This window comes from Poecile atricapillus, chromosome 10 (genome assembly GCF_030490865.1).
Source record: "Poecile atricapillus isolate bPoeAtr1 chromosome 10, bPoeAtr1.hap1, whole genome shotgun sequence".
NCBI lineage: Eukaryota > Metazoa > Chordata > Aves > Passeriformes > Paridae > Poecile > Poecile atricapillus.
This window is the reverse complement of record NC_081258.1, coordinates 15,327,503-15,347,608: the sequence shown is the minus strand read 5'-3', so window position 1 is coordinate 15,347,608 and position 20,106 is coordinate 15,327,503. Positions and strand designations below refer to the sequence as shown.

Sequence of the window (20,106 nt, the reverse complement as noted above, 5' to 3'; positions counted from 1 at the left end):
GAAGATTCTCCAGCTGCATTCACTGAACACAAGGGCTGCTGCTGGGGGTGATTTCCTGGTTCTGTGTTTGATTTGCAGAATTGTAGAATAGTGGAATGGTTCCTGTTGGAAGGGACCTTAAAGATGGTCTCGTTCCTATCCCCTGCCATGGCCCTTGCTTGAAGCCACATCCACCTGGCCTTGAGCACTTCCAGGGATGGGGCAGCCACAGCTTCTCTGGGCAGCTTGTGCCAGGGCCTCCTCACCCTCACAGGGAGCAATTTCTTCCTAATACCCGATCTAACCCTGCCCTCTGTCAGTTTGAAGCCATTCCCCCTTGTCCTGTTACTCCTTGCCGTTGTCTGAAGTCCCTCTCCAGCTCTCTTGTAGCCCTTTCAGGTGCTCTAAGGTCTCCCCTGAGCCTTCTGAACAATCCCAAGTCTCTCAGCCTTCTCTCACAGGAGAGGCACTCCATCCCTCTAATTGTCTTTGTGGCCCTTTGAGACTCTTATCCAAACAGATTTCTTTAATTAGCCTGGCTGTCTTTTAAAAACCCTTGTGCTTTTCTGCATTTTGGTGGCAAAGTCACCCCTGTTCTTTCCAGGGGCTGCAGATCTGTAAGGGGAGAAGGGGATGGCAGGAGCTGATGGCAGGTGAGGGATGGTTTGAGGAGGCCTCATATGTGATGGTCACCAGCAAGGGGATTTGTGCTCACCAAAGCAAAGATCAAAACTTTTGCAGCTGTCAGCTGGGGCTTGGGATATTGTTGGCCCTAGGCAGGAGATTAAACTTGAATCTGGGTGTTGAAGAAAGCCCCATCACTCCCAAGGTTACCTCAAGCTGGCTGAGATTTTCATACCCTTCCTTTGGCCACCTCTTCCAGAACAGAGCTGGAGATGGGACCTCAAGTTATGTCCTTCAGACTGGGGTCTGGGTGTGAAAGGACTGGTTTCCCTTGGTCCCTGGCTTCTCAGTCATTGAAAGAACATGGAAAGACCTAAAATCCATCTCTGCTGCCTGTGCAGTCTCATCTCCTAGGCCTGAAGCGGGGTTTGTGTGCGTTGTGCTGCTGAAATAAAGCAGATCTGTGCTGCCCTCTGCTCCTGGCCCAGCACACCCTGAGCAGAGGCTTGGCTCCTTGTCTCCGGGGTGGCAGCAGAGAGGGGAGGCTCTGTGTGAAGCTGTGTGGCCCTGGCCAGCTCACAGCCCACTGGTGTTGATGGGTTTGATTCCCCAGGGTGCAGCAGGTGGCTATTCTGGGAACACAGCATTTACTTTAGTTGTTTCTTGGCAATTAAGACAGACTAAGCGAGCAATTTCAAAAAAACCTGCGATCGTTGGGTGTATATATAGCAAACTCACCACATTTCCACTGAGCCCCTCCAAAATCTGCCTTCTGTGCTGAATGAGTTTCTTTGGGACTAAGGTATGTTTGCTTGCTTTTTTTTTTTTTTTTTTTTTTTTTTTTTTTTGAGGCTTTTTTCTGCTCTGCTTATTCCTGGCTCAGCAGCTCTGGCAGACATCCCACCGTCCCACAGCCTGGTGCTGCCCAGGGATGCCAGCTGCTTTCCAGAGAGGTCTTGCCCAGGACCTGGGATGCACAGGCAGCTCAGCCTTGCCCAGAACTGGGTGTCCTGGCTGCAAGACAAGGTGGAATGCTGGCCAGGGCCACAGCATGGCCAGAGGCTTTGTGCTGTCCCACAGGGAGGTGGGATGGTCCTTCCAGACACCGAGGGCAGCAGCTTTTGATAAAATCACACTGGACAGTGCCTGCGTTTCCTTCTCTTTTAATATCCATGTTACCATATCCTGGGATCATGGAGTGATGTGGCAAAATGCCAGTGCTGTCATAACACTTTCCACTATCCCCGGTTGCTCAGAGCCACATCCAGCCTGGTCTTCCAGGGATGAGGCAACCACAGCTTCTCTGGACAACCTATGCCAGTGCCTCACCACCCTCACAGGCAAGAATTTCTTTGGAACATCTAATCTAAACCTGCCCTTTGTCAGTTTGAAGCCATTCCCCCTTGTCCTGTAACTCCAGACCTTTGTCCAAAGTCCCCTTCCAGCTCCCTTGGAACTCTTTACGTGCTGGAAGCAGAGCCTTGTCTTCTCCAGGCTGAGCAGTGATATCAACATCGTCTGCTGCTCTTCTGACAAAGCTCCTGCTTGCTTTGCCTGCTGGAGGATTTCCCCCACAGCTGTGGGTGTTTCTTGTTGAGCTCTCAGGCTCTGCTGACCATGCCCTTTTTGCCCCTTTCAGCTTCATAAGGGTATTTCACATGTTAGACTCTAAACTTGCCCTTGTCTCCTGCCTTTCAGCATGTCTGGGGAGGAATCTGGGTCCTGACATTAGAGTTCTCCTTGCCCATTGACTTCCAGGTGTAAATACACCAGCTTTTCTCAACCTCAGTTTCCCAGTTTTCCCACTTTCTAACTCTTCTTTGGCCAAAATCATGGGGGTTTGTCTTTGTGCAAGCTCATGACAGGATCCCTGTTGGTGCTGCCACCCTTCCTGCAGTGTGAGTTACGGGGTCTGGGACCAAAGTTCCATTACTGGAGGGCAGCATTCCAGGATCTCCATCGTGACTGTCCTCAGGATTTATTTTTTTTGGTTCACACAAGGCTTTCTGACCACCTGTGCCATGCAGTGATGTAAACCCACACTTCCACCAGCTGCCTGCCAAGTTTCCTCTGCACCTACCCCTGCTCCTGGCTGTGGGATGCTGCAGAGAGCCACGGTGCTTCCCCTGCCACGGTGGGTTCCCCATGTGCCTTCCAGTTCCCATCATCCTCTGTGTGCCTGCCCTTCCAATTCATCAGGGACATCATTCCTTCGAGCCTTCCAGCTCGCTGTAGCTCGTGGTGTCTACTGAAGTTTTGTCTCTGAGCACTTCCAGCCTCTTGTTCCTACTAATGCTTGATGAAATTTTTGACAAAGGGACTGTGGCAATGTTTTTTTTTATCTTTTTATCTATGGAAGGCCAATAAAGGAGAAACCACATGGATGTTTTGGTTTGAGCTCTAGAGGGAAATGCTGGAGAGTTGTGTTCTGGCTCATGGCACTTCTTGTTTTGCTTGTCCTTGCTGCTGGCTGCACAGCCTGGAAGAAACAAGTTTGGCACTACAGCTGTGAGTTGAGGACCAGAGGTGTGTGAGAGCCTCAGCTCCTGGGAGAACAGGGCTTAGAAGCAAATGAGGCAATTCTGGCTTCAGTGATCCTCAAGCCCTGGGCTGGGTGGGTGCTTCCATCCTGGCTGTTGGATGGGGTGGGGTGTCCAGCCCCATGTGCCCCATCCTCGGGGAGGCAGCTCTGCATGCTGTGCCATTGTGTGTTTAGATGGAGCCCAGCCTGTGCACCTGGGTGTCACAGCCTGTGTTCAGGGACAGCTCTGCTGAGGGCCTGCTGTGCTCGTTCTGATGGTCACCAGGGGTTTCTGGGTGGCTCTGGCTGAATTCCATTTCAGTGACAAAGCTGTAAGATGCACTTGCCTAAATTCCTCTTTTTCTTTGCAGCTGGACAGGACAGAGACAGCTGTGAACAACCTCAACCCAGCTTTTGCCAAGAAGTTCATCGTTGACTACCACTTTGAAGAAGTGCAGAAGCTCAAGTTCGCCCTGTTTGACCAGGATAAGTCAAGCACACAGCTGTATGAGCATGACTTCCTGGGCGAGTTCTCCTGCACCCTGGGCACGGTGAGTCTGAGGTCCCTGCAGCAATGGGACCCCAAAACACATCAGACACAGGGATGTGTGAGAGTACAGCTGTTCTTACCTCATGCAAAGCTTTCTGGCTCCTTCCTGGAAAGACACATTTCATTTGCTTGTCACACCTCAGCTGTTGAGGTTGAGCTGTTCCATGTCAGGGCTGTTGTCTGCTCGCTCAAGTCTAAGCTAGTCATGGTGTGGGTTTCTGCAGGTCCTGGCAAGGAGACATCAACTGGAAGCTTCTGCCTCTGTCTTCACTGTGGGTTGTAGTAAGGGCTCTGGTGACCAGTTAGGGCCTGGGAAACTTCCAGGTATTTAAAGTTAGGATGTATACAGTCTGCCTTTCTTTCTCAGTTTGGGTTTTCTATTTCTGAAAGTTTTGTCCATTGCTGGAAACATGTCCATTCCTCCTGACTGAGCATGTTGGTGCTGGAATGTGTCTTCTGCTCTTCCTGTGGAAAAGCTTTCGGGACACAAAGCGATTTATAAGTTTTTGGAAGGTCTTTTCATTCATGAGCCCAGACCCTGTTAGAAGCTGGCAGCTACATTCTCCAAATGTCTTTGTCCTCTGGCTCAGAAGCAGGGACTGAGGCGGATTTTTTCCATCTTTTTGCAGCATCCAGAAGCTGAGGGCTGCTGTGGTACCTGGCACAAATGCAGAGAAACTGCTCCTGTTGTGCTCAGTGCTGGGAATGGGGAGGAGGGAGATGGGTCAGCATGGGGAGCCAGCACAAGGTGCTCAGGGAGGCTCATGAACACAATTGCTGTGTCACACAGACTGCAGCATGGCACTGCATGTGGCAGGCAGGACTGGGACTTTACCACTGCCAGCTCAAGAGCTTGACATGTTAGAAGAGCACTGACATTTACAGAGTTTGAAGTTTAATGACTGGAATTTTGGAAGTGCTCTGTGATGACCTAATTCTGCTCCTGCAGAAGTTAAGAGACAGTGCAGGCAGCAGCTGTGGCCTGTGTTCAGTGGTTCAGCCCAAACCCATCCTTTGCTGTTAGTTCTGCTGTTGCTGGAACACATCGAGCTCCAGCGTGGGGCAGCTCAGCAAGGGCTGCTTGTAAAGGTCATGGTCTTGGTGGAGGCAGAGAATTCATGGACATAAGGACACAGCTGAGACCTTGCTGTTCCTAAATGTGGCTCTGCAGCAGTCCAGGGCTCTGCAGGCTCATCTTGGAGAAGAACATTATCCTCATGCAGTGGGGAGGAAGGTGGAAGGCTCTGAACCATCTTTTCCTGCTTGTTTGGTTTCCCAGATGATCTCAACCCTTCTGGTGCTCGGGAAGGTGATTGATTATGTCAGAGATGAGCCTGGACAGCCCCTCCTGGGCTGTGGTAATGCTGGGGATGGGCAGGTCTCACATCCAGGGGCTCTCTCAGAACAGCTGATGGCTTTGCCATGGTGGCATCACTGGCTGCTGTGTCTTTGGACACAGCTGGTGGGCATGGTCTGTCAGGAGGAAGAGAACTTGGAACTCTGTAAACTTACAGCAGTATTTTCACTCTGCAAAAGAGAATTTGACCTGTGCCAAATTTTTGCAGCAGTTCCCATGTCAGCTTCTTGGTGACATTTAGTCCACAACAAGACACCAGCTGGGAATGGAGGGAATCTTTTAATTTCCCTTTTTCCCCTGAAATTCAGTTTGCCACCTCTCCCTGTGGCCAGCATGGACTGGCAGCACAGCCCAGTATGTTTCCTAGGGGCTGGAATTTGCCTGGTGAGATGTTTCCATAAGCTCTCAGAAGCAGAGAGCAGCTGTGGGCAGCAACAACTGGGCAGTGAGAATGTGACTTTTCAGTTCTGAGTTTCATCAGAGCTCTGTCAGATTAGCCAGATTGCTTAGTGCAGCTAATGAGGTCTGTAGTAGGATTTAAAAAGACAGCTGAATCATTCCCAGGCCTGTAATGACCTCTGTGGCCAAAGGAAATGTAGCAGGGATCAGACTCCAGGCTGGAGGGTGTCCATGGTTTCTGCTATCAGGGTTGTGAGGAGATTTGTCCTGTCTGTACCCAGTGTGGCACAAAGATCTGGTTACACTGGTGACTCCTGAGCATCACAAGCCCTGGGACTTGGCTGGCTCCTCACAACTGAAAATGGGTGTTGCTTTGAAATTGCAGTAGCCATAGGGTCACAGAATGGTTTGGGTTGAAAGGGACATTTAAAGCTCATCTAGTCTCTAGAGGGACCCACTGGGTGTGGGATCAGGGCACAGGCAGTTCAAGCAGGTTGCTGGATCTCCATGTGGACATCTGCACCTCAAAAGAAAAATGATAGGTTCTCCAGATCTGAAGGAGACTGAAACTCACTGAGCTGGGAAAAATCTCAAGGGTTTGATGCATCTCCCAGTTTATTCTGTCTATCCTGTTACAAGCCAGGAGTGAAGAACATGCCTTTGGGGTGCTGACCCTGCACAGGGGCTCCAGAATGCTGCTGGGGGAGAGCATCCAGCTCAGGATCCACCCATGGAAACATGTCCTGCAGGCAAGGTGCTGGCAGGGGTCATGGTTAGAAATATGTGAAATGGAGTTTGTGAGGTTGAGTGGTGATTTTGCTGGGAACAAATTGCAGTAGCTCTGTCTGTGTGAGGACCCACTGATGTGGATGCACCGTGCACCCCGGGGGCTGGGGTGTCAGTGGTGGTATTCCCACTCTGAGTCATTCCTGGATATTGGTGCCTTTCTTCTACTCTTGCAAATACTTAATCTGAATTAAGCAACATGAGCAATGATCAGTTGCTTATGAGTCTGCTTTTGATCACTTGTACAATCATGGCTTTATTGTCTTTGGCTTCTCTAGATTGTGTCCAGCAAGAAAATAACACGGACTCTCCTTCTGGGGAACGGCAAGCCAGCTGGGAAGGGGATGATAACGGTATGTTTGCTGCTTTGTGTTACTCCTGGGTGTGTAGAGGTAGATGTGGGCAATGCAGGACACTCACATGGGGTCCAGGAGATTGGGGTGTGTCTCTTGAATATTTTTCCCTTTGCCTCTTGTTTTCCTGGCCACTTTGGTCTGTTTAGAGGACAGTTTATTTGGGACAGGGACACTCTTGCTCAGTGTCTGTCCGGTGCTTAGCTCTGAGAGTCTTCAACTCTTGCTTCAGACTCAGAAATAAAAAAAGACAAAGTAAATCTATGCTGCTGTTGTTTGTTGTCTGGTACAAGGCGCCTGCTCAGACCTTTCTGGTGCAGCGACAGGTAAGAGGGCTCATTTCTTTTTCAGGGATGGGTGATTTTGTTTGTAGGATGAGGATGTGCCATGGCAACAACTCTCATAGCAACAGCCACTGATTCTGATACAGACCCCTTCGGGCAGTGGCCTTCCTGCTGCAGATCTCTTTAGCAATGTTCTTTTTTAAAAAGAAGAGACTAAATTTAGGTGTGTTTCTGTTCTACCACAGCTCCCATCATTTTTGGATCTCTGCTGTGTTATGGGTTTTGTGAGATGTGCAGCTGGGCTGCAAAGTTGTGGAAGGAAAGGCCAGCAAGGAGTTAAACTTTTCTGTCAGGTTTAAAAGCACTGCAAGGGTTTAAAAGCCTGGGATCTGGTGCATCTCCGTTGCTGTTTGCTTTAGGGGAAGATATTTTTCTCTCCTAATTGCTGCAGCTACTCTTTAAATGCGAGAGGAAAAGCCGCAGTGAGGTTCAGAAGTGGGGCCGTTCCCAAGGCTCTCGACATCCCATCCAATGCTTGAGTGGGAAGAGCTGGAAAAGTTTCCAGTTAAGTTCAAAGGTTACATGCTTTAGAAAAAGAAATGTCCTGTTCTGTCACTGATGTGTCGTAAACATCCAAGGGACAGAGACATCTGCTTCATTTTGTACAACTGATACAATTTCTTGATCTGAGTTTTTTTGTCCTGGCCTGGACTAGGTGATGACAACAAGGTCGTGTGTGATGGGCACCTTTCTCTGCTGCTTGGCACAGTGCTGGAGCACAGGCTAGGGACACCACTGGAGGAGCAGGCTTCAGGGAGTTTGGACAAAAAAAGCCTGACTTTCTTGTCCTCGTTCCCTTCAGTTTTGCCCAACTATCCATCTTCCTAACTGAGATGCCACACAGGTGAATGCAGCAGAAGAACCTTGGCTGAATGGATGGGACTATGTGGGGGTCCCTAGGTTTGAAAAGAGGAGATCCCACAGCAAATCTCTGTGTTTGTAGAAGTCAATTTTAAAATCTCACTGCACGCCTCTGCTGGACATAGTGGTAGGGATGTTATTATTGTCCATGCTGGACAGGAGAACATGCCACCAGCAACCTGTGGCAGGGTAGCATAAGGACATTCCTGGCTTGCCTGCACAGCCTGGCTCTTACATAGCCTACAGCCAGCCCTAACGTGCTGGATTCCAACTGGGCATGCTTTTGTGGGGCTCAGGAAAGGGCAGATTTCATCCTCTTCCCTACAGCTCCTCTTCCTCCTGCTGGTTTTGGTGACTGCTTACACCCACCAGGGACTAGGTGGGAGAGAAAAGTAATTCCATGGCATGGCAATAGGGAACTTCTGTATGGAGCAGAGGGGAAACTGGGGTTCATGTGCAGTGAATGGGTGCCCTGTGGACCAAAGAGCTGTGTCCACCATGGGAAGGCCAGGAGGTTGTCCAGGAGCTGTGGCTCATCCCCTCACCCAGCTGCCCAGGCAGAGGCAAAAGCTGCATCTTTGCTTCTTCATCTCTGCCAATTCCCCAGCTCTCCTAAGTGCCAATAACCCTCTGATTGCTCATTCTGGAGAAAATTGTCCCCTGGAGTTCTGCAAGTTTCTCTAAAAGCCTTGGTGTAATGACACTGCATAACTTCAGTGCAGGACAGCCCCTTGTGAGAGCCTGCAAACAGCCATGCTTGGGACACTGTGCACAAGGACAATGTCCATGCTGTGCTTCTGGCTGTTCTGGTGCTGGCTCCTGCCCTGGGAGAAGGAGGATGCAGCTGGGAATGCTGGGGAACAGCTCAGCCCGCTGCAAGAGATCAGAGGAAGGAGAGGTGGGGAGCAGATGCTTGGGCAGGAAAAAAAAAAGACAAGTGATTCAGAAAATGGCTTGTAATAAAAGTGAAAAAATGTGGGGTTTTGTTATAAACATTCCTTTAAAATACCAAGAGACTGATTAGACCATATTCCAGACAAAACTGGCCCGCTGGGGGTTGGCAGCTGAAGCCCTGCTGGAGCACGTGTGAATAAAATCTTTTAAACTGAAGTGGTCTGGGCTGTGCTCCTGCCTGCTGCAGCTCCTCAGGAGCAATCATGGAATCTTCATCCTTGGGGCTGTCGTAGCAGGTGCTCATGTGGAGACATGGCTCAAGTGCTGGGTTCCACCAGCATTTCCCCTAAGGGATGGGATGACTGCTTTAGCCATGCCTGCCCTGGACATGGAGGATGAGGTGGCATGTCTTGCTGGCAAGACTTTATGTGGCTTCTCCTTCTTCTTGGCTCAGTCCTTGGAGGCTTCTCCTCCTTGGAGGTCCTGAATGAGCCCTGCTGCAGAAAAATCAAGTGAGACCAAGTCCAGCATAACACCCAAGAAAGGGGTTGTGGTTTTTACCAGAAGCTTAATTTTTTATGCTGAAAATGAATGCAGCCTTCCCCTGTCTTTCAGATAGCTGCCCAGGAGCTCTCAGATAACAGGGTGATTACTCTGAGCATGGCTGGCAGAAAACTGGACAAAAAGGTGAGTGGAGAGCTGTGGAGCTGTGTCAGGGGGTGCAATGTTAAACTTGTGCCCTTGGGATCTAAAGAAATCTCTGCTTTGGGTGTAGCAGTGGCAGAAAGCAGTCCCACTGGAGAAAACTTCAGGGTAAAACTGGGCATGATCCTCTGGCTGCTGGGTATAGCTGTGCCTCAGTTTCCCTATTGTCACGGTATTTCTTCATCACACGTCTCGAGATGGAAGGACTCTGTGTGGGATCTGTGGATCAGCATGTCTCAGCAGATTTACTGCTTCAGTGGCAGCTGTTTGGAATTGCCTTCTGACAGAACTGGAAGTTTTGACGACCCTTGACTCCGTATCTCAGGTGTGCTAAGAGCTGCTGGCTTGTCACCTTCAGCCCCTCTGGAAGTGAAAATGATCTGTTTCTGTATCAAAGTGTAGGGCCTGTCTTCTCCAAGGAAGTGTGGATCTCACAGAGACAGGTAACACATGAGCTTTGCTTCGGATGTGATACACAGGAAACAGTGGGCCTCTCTGAATGGCATCTTCTGACCTTATTTACCAGGCAACCAGAGCTATTCCTCTTGAACCAGTCCTGTTGCTAAGCAATCGATGGGAATATTATTTTTTCCTTCTTCCTAGTCTCTCCAGAGCTTGTTTTATTGGCAGGATGGCCCTCAGTTTCTTTGAAACCAGGGTAAAGCAAGCAGCCAGGCAGAAGGGTATTTATTTGCTGGGGCAGAAGATGGGGTTCATCCAGTCCCACTGTTAAAGCTCAGTGGGTATCTCTTTTATCCAAGTGTTTTTTCCCACCTCTTGGAAATGATTTTCTCACCCTTCTCCTTACCTTGCCTAGTGCAAGGAGCCAAACGCCCCAGTTAAGAAGTAACAAATAACAAACAATTCAATTTCATCTGTAGGTGTCAGCAGAAAGATTGTGCTCAGTGACCACCTGCTGTCACCAAGAACTGACAAGGTTTCTTTGCCAATTCCCACACTGCAGGACAGAGTTGCAGTGCTCAAAGTCCTGCCCATGAGCAAAGGATGCTCAGGTCACTTCATGCAAATTAAAATTGCATGGAAACAGTCTTTTTGGGTCATTTTTGATTATGGTTTAAATGCAGCTGTGGGAGCTGGGTAAAACTTGTTTAAGCTTAGGAAAGACAGTGAAAAATAGAATAAACAAAAGAAAACCAAGGCTAAAGTTGCAGCCTGGGGAGTTGCAGCATCGTGTACCACACAGCATGGGGCTGGGGAGCACAGCTACAGGCTCAAACGTTATAGGAAGGGATTGGATCTCACGGGATTTTGTGCTCAGCCCCAGGCAGTTCCTTCTGCCATGGCTACCCTGAGGCTGGGATCTCTCTGAGGCTGCAGGCAGGGTCTCCTCCCCATCACATGTCCATTCTCTCCTCCTGCAGCTCACTGCCTTGATCTAAATGTTGAAGCTGCAAAGTAGGGACATGTCAGCAGCAGATTCAGCCTGGGGCTCTAATACATTATGTCAGATCAGTTCTTGAGAGAGTTGTTGAATGGTGAAATATCTTGCAGAAGAGGAGGTATTTCCACCTGGGACCAGCCACGTGAAGCCCAGAGCTGTCCATGCCATCACCGCAGTGGGGACAGCAGGAGGGCAGTGATGCTTCAGCATGGCTGGGGGACAGCAAGCACTGTGAGCCAGGACTGCTGCTGGAAGCTGTGATTTAGGGAGCTGTATCTGCTGGAAGTGCCAGCTCCACCCTCCTTCTCCATGGCATGTTAAAACCAGTTTGGATCGTTTCGATTCTTGGACCAATTTGCAGATCAATCTGGTCTTCTGAGCTTCTTTGGTTGCTCAGTTTCCATCTCCCACCAGGTTTGCAGGGGTGAGATGTGTGTGGGTTTGATGTTTTAAAATAGCAGCCCACAATCTCGTGGCTTGGAGGCATCTCCCACCCTGCTTTGAACAGAACAAGGCTGACCGGACTTGCAAGCCAGGCTGATCCAGGTGGGATGGCAGCAGACATCCCTCAAAGCTCCCCGCTGCCCTCGGAGCCGCTGCCTCCCCCAGCCCACGCTGGGCTGCTGCTGATGAAGCTGCCTTGGGTTGGAGGTTAAGCCAGCACAGGCAGGGTTGGTACCACCACTGGCTCTTTAATCCATCTCTGAAGCCTGAAAGTGCCAAGTCCGGGATCGGAGCTGTGCTACAGCCATAATGCTGCAGAAGGAAAGGCTTGTGTTTCTAGACCACAAATGTGTGAAAAAGGGTAGGAAAAAAATAGCCTCATCTCACCAGAGAGCATCCCTGTGAGCCTTTATGGTCTGCTTCTCTGCAGAAGAGCTTTGACTGAAGCAAGTTGTAATTTCCTCAGGCCAAAACACTTTGCAGTGATTTACTTTTGTGGCTGGCTTCAGAAACAGGATTTAGATAGAAATGTTGATGGATTTTCTGCTGGGGCATCACTAGAACCCATGTGCATCCCAGATGCCATCTCCTGGGCTGGCTGTGGACAGGAGATCCTGGAGTGTCCATGTTCCCTCCTTCTCCACGCACAGCCCCTCACATCCCTACTGCATCACTCAGAAGCACAAAAAGTCTCTGTTCAAACCCATAAAAAGTTCCTCCAGTTCTTTGAAGGATTCAGACACCCACCTCCCTCTAGGAGGAAAACCCAACTGAAATAACTTGAATTCCCGATAGATTGTCTGGAATATTTGGGATTTGGTTTCTGGTTAGCAGCTCCTTGGTTTTTTTCTGAATGGGAATGAAGTTCTGCCTAGACAAGCTGGAGTTTCCCTGTCGGTGCCACCAGCGCCTTCCGCCTCCCCGGGCTGCGGGTGCCGAGGCAGCCCCCGTGCTGATTCCCAGCAGGGGTGTGTGTGTGTGTACATATTCCTCAGAAAGCAGCAGCCCTTTGTCGGGGGATTATCTGAGGAGATGCTGGCAGGAGAGGCAGCACACACTGACTCAGGGCTGCGTATCTCGGGGGGTGTTACATGATCTCTGTCAACACCAGGGCAGCTCGCTCCTTAAAGATTTCCTCTGCTTATGCTTTACTGCTGTGTGTAGGAGGGTGGATTTTTTTTTTTTCCTTTCTCCCCAAGACACTCATGCACTTCATAATTCTATTTTTCCTTTGAGGCTTTGGATGTTTTTCCAAGCCCAAACGCAGCTGCCTCCCAGCTGGGGTTGTTTTCCGTGGCATCTGTGTCCAGAGAGCTTGTTGGGTACCGACACACGCTGGGGTGCCAACACACCCTCCTCGCCAAAATGTGCTGGGGAAATCAAGGGGATTCACACAACCAGGACAGAGAGGCGGGCAGGACGCTGCCTGTGGGGGCTGCCTGTTTACCAGTGTGCCTGACCTAGCCCCATGAGGACAAGAGAGTGTCTGCAGGGCTGGCAGTGACACAGAAACATCTCTCTTGGTCCTCTGCTGCTTGCAGAGCACCATGTAACCCATCTTGCTCTTCTCCTTCCAGGACCTTTTTGGGAAGTCAGACCCCTTCTTGGAGTTTTATAAACCAGGTGATGATGGGAAGTGGATGCTGGTTCACAGAACAGAGGTGAGCAAAACTCCAACCTGAGCTGCTGAGACACCCTCATCCTCCAGCCTCACATAGCTCCTCTTGCCCTACATGGCGTTATCTCATCCATTGCCTCTAGAGCAGGGTGGGATCCAGGGACTTCTAAACCTTACAGCTCGCTTCCTGTGTACAGTTGAGGCTGCTGGACTCCAGCAGATGAAGATTCACTGAGGCCAGCAACGTCTTGAAATATTTTCTGTACTACCCACTGCTGTATCTAGCGTGTAGAGAGGGAGGTGGCCTTGAAGCCCATGATGATCTCTACTCTCATCCTGGGCTTAGACTGAGCCCTGGACCACTCTCCCTCCACTGCAGGAGCATCAGGATGAGCTGTGGCCTGGGGAGATGGTGGAGAGAGGTGGAGTGAGGTGGGGAAAGGTTAAAATGAGCTTTTGCCACACCTTCACCTGAGCTGGGTGTTCAGGCACCTCCAGTTTCAGCACACGAGCACTCAACCTCGTGTCTCTCGAGCCAGAGCCACAGGCAAGGAGGCAGAGACCTGTACCAGGGTCTTGGTGGGTCTGAGCAGGGCCAGCTGACCCCTCCTCTCCCTCATTTATACCTGCTGTGGTATTTTGATCTGAGCTCCCTCTGGTCACGTTCTCAAGCTGCTAAAGCCAGTGATGTTAGGAATACCAGGCACAGCATGGGCAGGGAGAAAAAGGCTGGCTTGTGCTTTAACAATGGACTAATAAGTACTTTTCAAACTGCTATTTTTCTTGTCCTCAAAGCTTGTTTCAAGGCTCTTTTTAGTTTGCACATAGTTCCTGGCAGCTGGCAGAGAGAGGAGGGGGAATCACTGGAGGGGGGAACTCACAGCAGCTTCCATGGCAGAGGAAGAGAGCTCCATTTCACCCCATCTCACACCCTTCTTTTTCCATCCCTTTTCTCATCCCCTCAAAGCCTGCTTAAGGAGCCTGTTGTACCATCACAGGAAACTTCTGTAACAAAACACAGGGGGAGCTCAGGTGGAAGGAGAAAGTGGTGTTTATTTACAGTCTCTCCGTATGTTCGGTTTTACCACTTCTGTGCAAAGTCCATGAGGATTTCCTTCACTCACACACCCACATGCACATGGGCACCAGGATGTGGGTAACATCTTGTGTCCTGTGGTACCAATACAGGCCGTCCTTATCAGATCTGCTGTTTATTTTTTGGTGCTTTCCCACACACCTTTCTGTGCATATTTAGTTCATATCAACCTTAGTATTTCTCCTGTATTTCTTTGGGAGCAGGCTGGGACCATACTTGGTTTTTTCCTCATGGTTCAGTGTGCATAGCTGGGCTTTGACTCAACAAGATGTGTTTCTCAGATGTGGGGGTTTGGAGTGGCCTCCAGCCCTTCCTCCTGGAAGAGGCATGGGAAGGTGACCGTGCACCAGCCAGTGCTGGGATCTCTATAAGCATGTCAGGTTCGTGGGGAGCAGATGTCTGAGGTGTTTCCTCTGAGTTGCTGCCCATTGTCCTGTCTCACTGGGTCAAGGTCTAGACAAGTTTTCTCTCAAGTAATGGATGCTCCAACAGCCTCCACCTTACCAGCCCTGAATGCATCCAGCTGCCCTGAAAGGGATACCTCATTAGGTGACCCATCCCTGGAAGTGTTCAAGGCCAGGTTAGATGGGTCTTGAAGCAGCCTGGTCTAGTACAAGATGTCCCTGCTCATGGCAGGGGATTGGAAATGAATGATCTTTAAGGCCCCTTCCAACCCAAACTTTTCTGTGATTTTGTGACCATCTTTGTGTTTTGAGGCTGGATATGAAGAAATTAAGTTCTCCATTCTTGCAGCTTTCAGTGCAGGAATATAACCAGCTTTCAGTCTGATGCTGGCGTTTCTCCTGCCACAGGGCAGGTCTGACAGGGCAGGATTAGTGCACTATTGCAGCTTGTTGTCTAAACACAAATGTGAATGCTCACCTGGAATGTTGGATCCTTCCTCAGCCACCCTGGTGACCTGGCAACCTGTGGGCAGCATCTTGGGATATGAGGGCTCTCCCTGCTCTCCCAGGCTCCTGGAGGAGGTGTTTACAAATTCAGCTAAACTGTTCCTGCAGTGCCAGGGTTTCCCCCACACTCAGTAAGAGCCTGGCTGTCAAACAGACCCTGTGTCACTGTTTGCCCCCAGCAGCAGCCATGGATCTCTTCCTCACTGCTCTGTGCAGTGACTGTCCCAGCTGCAAGGCTCCAAGATCCTCCATGCCAGATAATCCCCCGTGTTTGCCTTGCACAGAGAAGGGTTAATATGCTGCCTGTGCCCGACTTTCTTAATATCCACGTGAATCTCTCTTTGTGAGCACCACACCTTTGTGAAAAGGGATCTTTGCCTGCCCTGCAGGCACCTCCGATGTACACAGCATGTGCCTGGAGCCCGCTCCAGTTTGCTTAGGTTTCTACTAAGCGATGGCATTCTCTCAGGAAATGTCAAAAAGCATCAATTAATATTTCTCCAGCTCAGGCAGCAGATGTTACACAGATGAGACAAGAGAGCTTAATGTGCCCAGAGCTGTTTTGGCTTTCCAGGGCTGGTTGCAGCATCTTGCTGCTCCATCTTCTCAGTGGTCAGAGCCCAGAGGGACTCAGGCTGTGTTTGGGGGCTGGGGGCTGGAAGCAGTGAGTAGGGGGCAAGCAGTGGGACACAGAGGGCACAAACAGTAGCTGCTGGCCTGGGAGTTGTGGAGGGAGTGGCTGTGCCCGTGCTGCCCGGTGTGCCACAGCTGTTCTCTCAGGCAGTTTTTCTTGATTGCTCCCAGAGGCGGATAAATCACCCAACACAAGGAAAACAAACCTGTTTTAACTCACACGTGCTGCAGCCTGAGAAGGGGAAGCTGCTGTGTCTCAGTTATGGAGGCAGGAAAGGGCTGGGACAGCTTGGCCTGGCCCACTCTGAGCCTGCTGCAAGGTCACCCTTGGAGATGTGTCCCTGCTTTGTCCTGATCTCTCCCTGTGGATGTGCCCCCTGTAACAGCATCCCTCTGCTCCCACCTCCAGGTGATCAAATACACACTGGACCCTGTCTGGAAGCCCTTCACTGTGCCTTTGGTGTCACTGTGTGATGGAGACATGGAGAAGCTGATAAAGGTAACTCTGGCTTGTGTTGTGGGGATCAGCCTCTGGGACTGAGTGCTAAACATCTGAGCCCCCATGGCTGGCTTATTAACAAACCCCAAAGCAACAAAAACCTCCTTGTTTGGGGTCTCCAGCAGGAAAGGCTGGGGACTTCAGCAGGTCTTGCAGGAGATAGTTCCTGTTTCTGAGGCTGGTTTGTGCTCCTTCCACCCCAGGTGGTGTGTTATGACTACGACAGTGATGGGGGACACGACTTCATCGGGGAGTTTCAGACCTCTGTGGCCAGGTTGTGTGAAGCCCAAGATGCATCTCCAGTAAGTGCCAGCATGCTTTTTGGGGAAGAATGAGGAAGGGGCTCCTCAGTGTTGGTGACAGACTTTGGTACTTGCACCTTCAACCTGTGCTAGAAGAAGCCAAGTCTAAATTCCTTTCTCCTTCCACCCACACCATGAGTGACCCAGGCCATGGTTGTAGCTAAAACATCTGACCTAAGGCAGCCTTTGCCGAAAATCAGGCTCTGCTGGGATGTCTGAAGCAGCACCCATGGCTTGGGGGTGCCCTGTGGTTTTGGGGGCCAGAAGGGGAGGTGTGACTTGCTGCTGGGGCTGCATCTGCAGCAGGGGCAGCCTGGTCCCCAGGAGTGCCAGCTCCCTTGCAACTCAACACCAATTTGGGCCAAAGGTGTCCCCATTTTGCCCTGAAGTGCTGGCCAAATGCTTGGCAGATGCCTCCTGGTTGAGGGTATGTTGTGAGGACCCCTGGATAGCAGGGCTTTGCACTGCTGTCCCCACCAGGATTGCAGGCCAGGAGATCTCACCCGAGGCATGGAGGGATGTAGAACACCGTGTGTGCTGCATTGAGTTTCCCGTCTGGGGAAACTGAGGCACAAAGGCATGAAAGTGCCCTGTCCAGGACTGCACAAAGTGGTGGTACCAGAGGCAGGCATTGAGCCTGTTTTTCCTCTGGATTTTTAACCTATAACCTGGAAATAAAATCTTCCTCTTCAGCACTGGAGGGAGGCTACCCCCAGGCCATGCTGCACAGCTCTCACACCAGGGTCTGTCTCATGTGTTACAGCTCGAGCTAGAGTGCATTAACCCCAAAAAGCAAAAGAAGAAAAAGAATTACAAGAACTCTGGGATCATCATTGTCAAGTCCTGCAAAGTGAGTTTGTTGTTGAGATGTTTCCTTCAGCCCCTGACTGAGCTCCCCCCATCCCTTCTGCCTCTCTTGTGTTCCCAAGGACCTGCATAGCCTGAATAATGATGACAGTGATGACAATTGCTGAAATACTGAGGTCTTTTTTTTGTTTTTTCTTTCAGATAACCAGAGATTTCTCCTTCCTGGACTACATCCTGGGAGGCTGCCAGCTGATGTTTACTGTAAGGACTTTTGTTTCTCTTTGCCCAGTAACACCTATGTAATGGGCAGAACTGGGGAGTGAGGCTCTGAGTGAGATTTGACTCCAGTTTGGGTGACTTGTCGTGACAGTGAGGAGCTGCCTGTTTTGCTGTTAAACCATGTGGGTTTGGGGATTCTGGGGATACTCAGGTACATCTAGTAGCATGGAAGGAACTGGCTGGACTTTAGCTGAAGGCCAGATTTTCAAAAAGACCTTCTGACCCTTCACAAAATGTCACCAACTTCTCTCTTCATTTCAGGGTTTAACCACCCTCATTTTTTAATGGAAGCTCTCCTTATTCTGCACACAGATGTGAGGGTTTGGGATGTTATACAGATGGTTTTCTGAGTTTTTACTGTCATTTCCACCTTCTTTCAAGCTGGACCATAGCTTGTCCAGGAGTAAATAAGCAAGTACATGACAATCCTGAGTGAAACCACCACAATGCAGAAGTGGGTTTCTCAATTTCTGCAAACTTTCCTGGTGCAGTATCCAGAGAGCTGCAGGCACTCACAGTTAGATCAGTTTGTATTTTGTTGTTTTATCTGAAAACATGATGGGGGAAGAGTAGGAGGAGGAGGAAGAGTTGCCATAGGAACAGCAATGACTGGGAGAGCTTTTTGTGTGCTGTTCTGCCTCTGTGTGCTTTGGTCTTGGTGCTGGAGAGTGAATAGAAGAGAAAATCAGTGAATTTATTGGTAGTACAGAGCTCTTGCGTGAATTAGGTTTGAATGCAGAAATTTTCCTCCTGTCTAAAGATCTGCTGGTTTTTGGGGGGCTCCTCCCCCTCCCAAGGCATCTTTGCCCTTCCAAAGGGTGCAACACTGCAGAAACCCCTGAGCTGGCAGGAGGATGCTGCACACACCCCCTGCAATTTGGAAAGGCCACTGGTGTCCTCCCCACCGAGGGAGGGGCTGGGAGAGATGGGCTGAGGCCACAGAGAAGGGTTTTGGGGCCAGTCATGTGCCTTGTGTTGGAAGCAGGCTGGCTGTGTCCCTCTCAGACCCATTGCCTGAGTGCTGCTCTTGATGACATTGCTTGCATGAGCAGGACCCCTGCCTGCCTGACTCCACTGAGACCCTCCTGTGCCTCAGTTTCCCTCTTGCTCTCTGGACATGGTGGCCTGGCCAGAGCTGGGTGCAGGGGTGTTACAGAGGTGAACCACAGGTTGGGTGAGGCCGTGCAGTTGTTTGATGAAGAATTCAGGTCTTCATGGAATCACAGGATGGTTTGTGTTGGAAGGGACCTTCAAAGATCACCCCTCTGCCTTGGGCAGGGACAGATTCCATTGGAGCAGCTTTCCCAGGGCTTCGTCCAACCTGGCCTTAAACACTTGCAGGGATGGGGCAGCCACAGCTTCTCTGCACAACTTGTGCCTCCCCACCCTCACTGTGCAACATTTCTCCCTTATCTCCAATCCAAACCCACACTCTTCCAGTTTAAAAACACGTTCCCTTGTCCTGCCATGCCTGTTTTACCAGCCACCCTGGTGCAAGGTGGTGGCACATCCTGGGCTGTGATGTCTTCTTGCTCCAGCCAGGCCAAGGTCCCTTCTCAGGCAAACTGCCATTCGTCCTCTCCCATTATGGCTACGGAGCAAAATCTCTCGCAAAATCCCTGAGCTCAATTTAGCCAGTGGAGTTATTTTGGGTTTTGCCTCTTTGCTAAGCAAACAAGTCGAGTGCAGTCACTCTGCCTGTTTGCCTCGTCCCAGCTCTTCCTTCCCAGTCCTATCAAATTGGGTGGCTCAGCATCTCGCCTCTTCTGGCCAGATTTATCTGGGTCTGAGATAGGCATTTCTACAAATGCCTTTAAATAGAAAGCCTAATTTAGGAGGGAGAAAAATGAGTGCCTTCCTGACAGAGTCCCCTGAGAGCTCAGCATATATTGGTCCCTGGGGAAGCCTGATGAAGAGCAGGTCTTCCTGCCTGCAGGGAAAGATCTGCTCAGGGTTGTGATTCTTTGGTCAAAGACCTTGAGATCCAAATACCCAGATGGCCCTGGCTGCCTTGGTGTCCCTGGGGCTACTCAGTTCCTGTGCACCTGGGAGATGGGCAGTGAGAGTCCTCAGCTGGAGGTGGTGGTGGATTAAGGATTAGGGATTAGGGGCTGCTCGGGGACACCTTATGTGATGCTCCTTGATGAAAAGTGGAGACGTAAGAGTGAATGACTTTGCCTAACACAGTACTGAATTAACTTTTTGCAGGGAAGGTGAGAAATGGATTTCGTGAAACTTTTCAAAGTTTGAGGTTTGGGGTTTGAGGGAATGCTTGGTGGCCAGGTCTCTGGTGGCATTTGCTAACAGAGCAAATGTGCATCTCTCTTCTCCTGCAGGTTGGGATCGACTTCACAGCTTCCAATGGGAACCCCCAAGAACCTTCCTCTTTGCACTACATCAACCCCTTGGGGACAAACGAGTACTTATCAGCCATCTGGGCTGTTGGCCAGATCATCCAGGACTATGACTCGTAAGCACAGTGCCCTTCTGCCACCACCTGTTTTGCAGATGTTTCCCAAGAGGCTTCTGGGATGCATCTGCCTTGATCCAGGGCTAAGTAATACCTTTAGGATGTTATGTACCATAAACATGAGGATGCAGGAGGAGATGGCTGGGACAGGCTTTCTCCTCTCCCCCCACTGCTGCTGTGAAGAGGAAGGAGCATTAGCAGAGGTGAAACATCCTTTGCTGGGGGCAGGTGCCCTCAGCTTGCTGTTGTTTACTGTCAGAGCTGTGACCCCA

The 20,106-nt window shown here is 50.4% G+C and overlaps 1 protein-coding gene across 3 annotated transcripts in view; it reads left to right on the top strand.

Moving 5' to 3' along the window:
• The window catches only part of CPNE2 (copine 2), a 43,059-nt gene that overhangs the window by 12,518 nt on the left and 10,435 nt on the right, over nucleotides 1-20,106 (top strand). For all 3 annotated transcript variants that reach the window (XM_058846131.1, XM_058846133.1, XM_058846132.1), the window contains exons 3-11: nucleotides 3,496-3,675; nucleotides 6,495-6,569; nucleotides 9,284-9,355; nucleotides 12,797-12,880; nucleotides 15,887-15,976; nucleotides 16,180-16,278; nucleotides 17,042-17,128; nucleotides 17,287-17,346; nucleotides 19,701-19,834. In XM_058846131.1, the coding sequence (XP_058702114.1) occupies nucleotides 3,496-3,675; nucleotides 6,495-6,569; nucleotides 9,284-9,355; nucleotides 12,797-12,880; nucleotides 15,887-15,976; nucleotides 16,180-16,278; nucleotides 17,042-17,128; nucleotides 17,287-17,346; nucleotides 19,701-19,834 (881 nt within the window). The remainder of the gene's footprint in view (nucleotides 1-3,495; nucleotides 3,676-6,494; nucleotides 6,570-9,283; nucleotides 9,356-12,796; nucleotides 12,881-15,886; nucleotides 15,977-16,179; nucleotides 16,279-17,041; nucleotides 17,129-17,286; nucleotides 17,347-19,700; nucleotides 19,835-20,106) is intronic.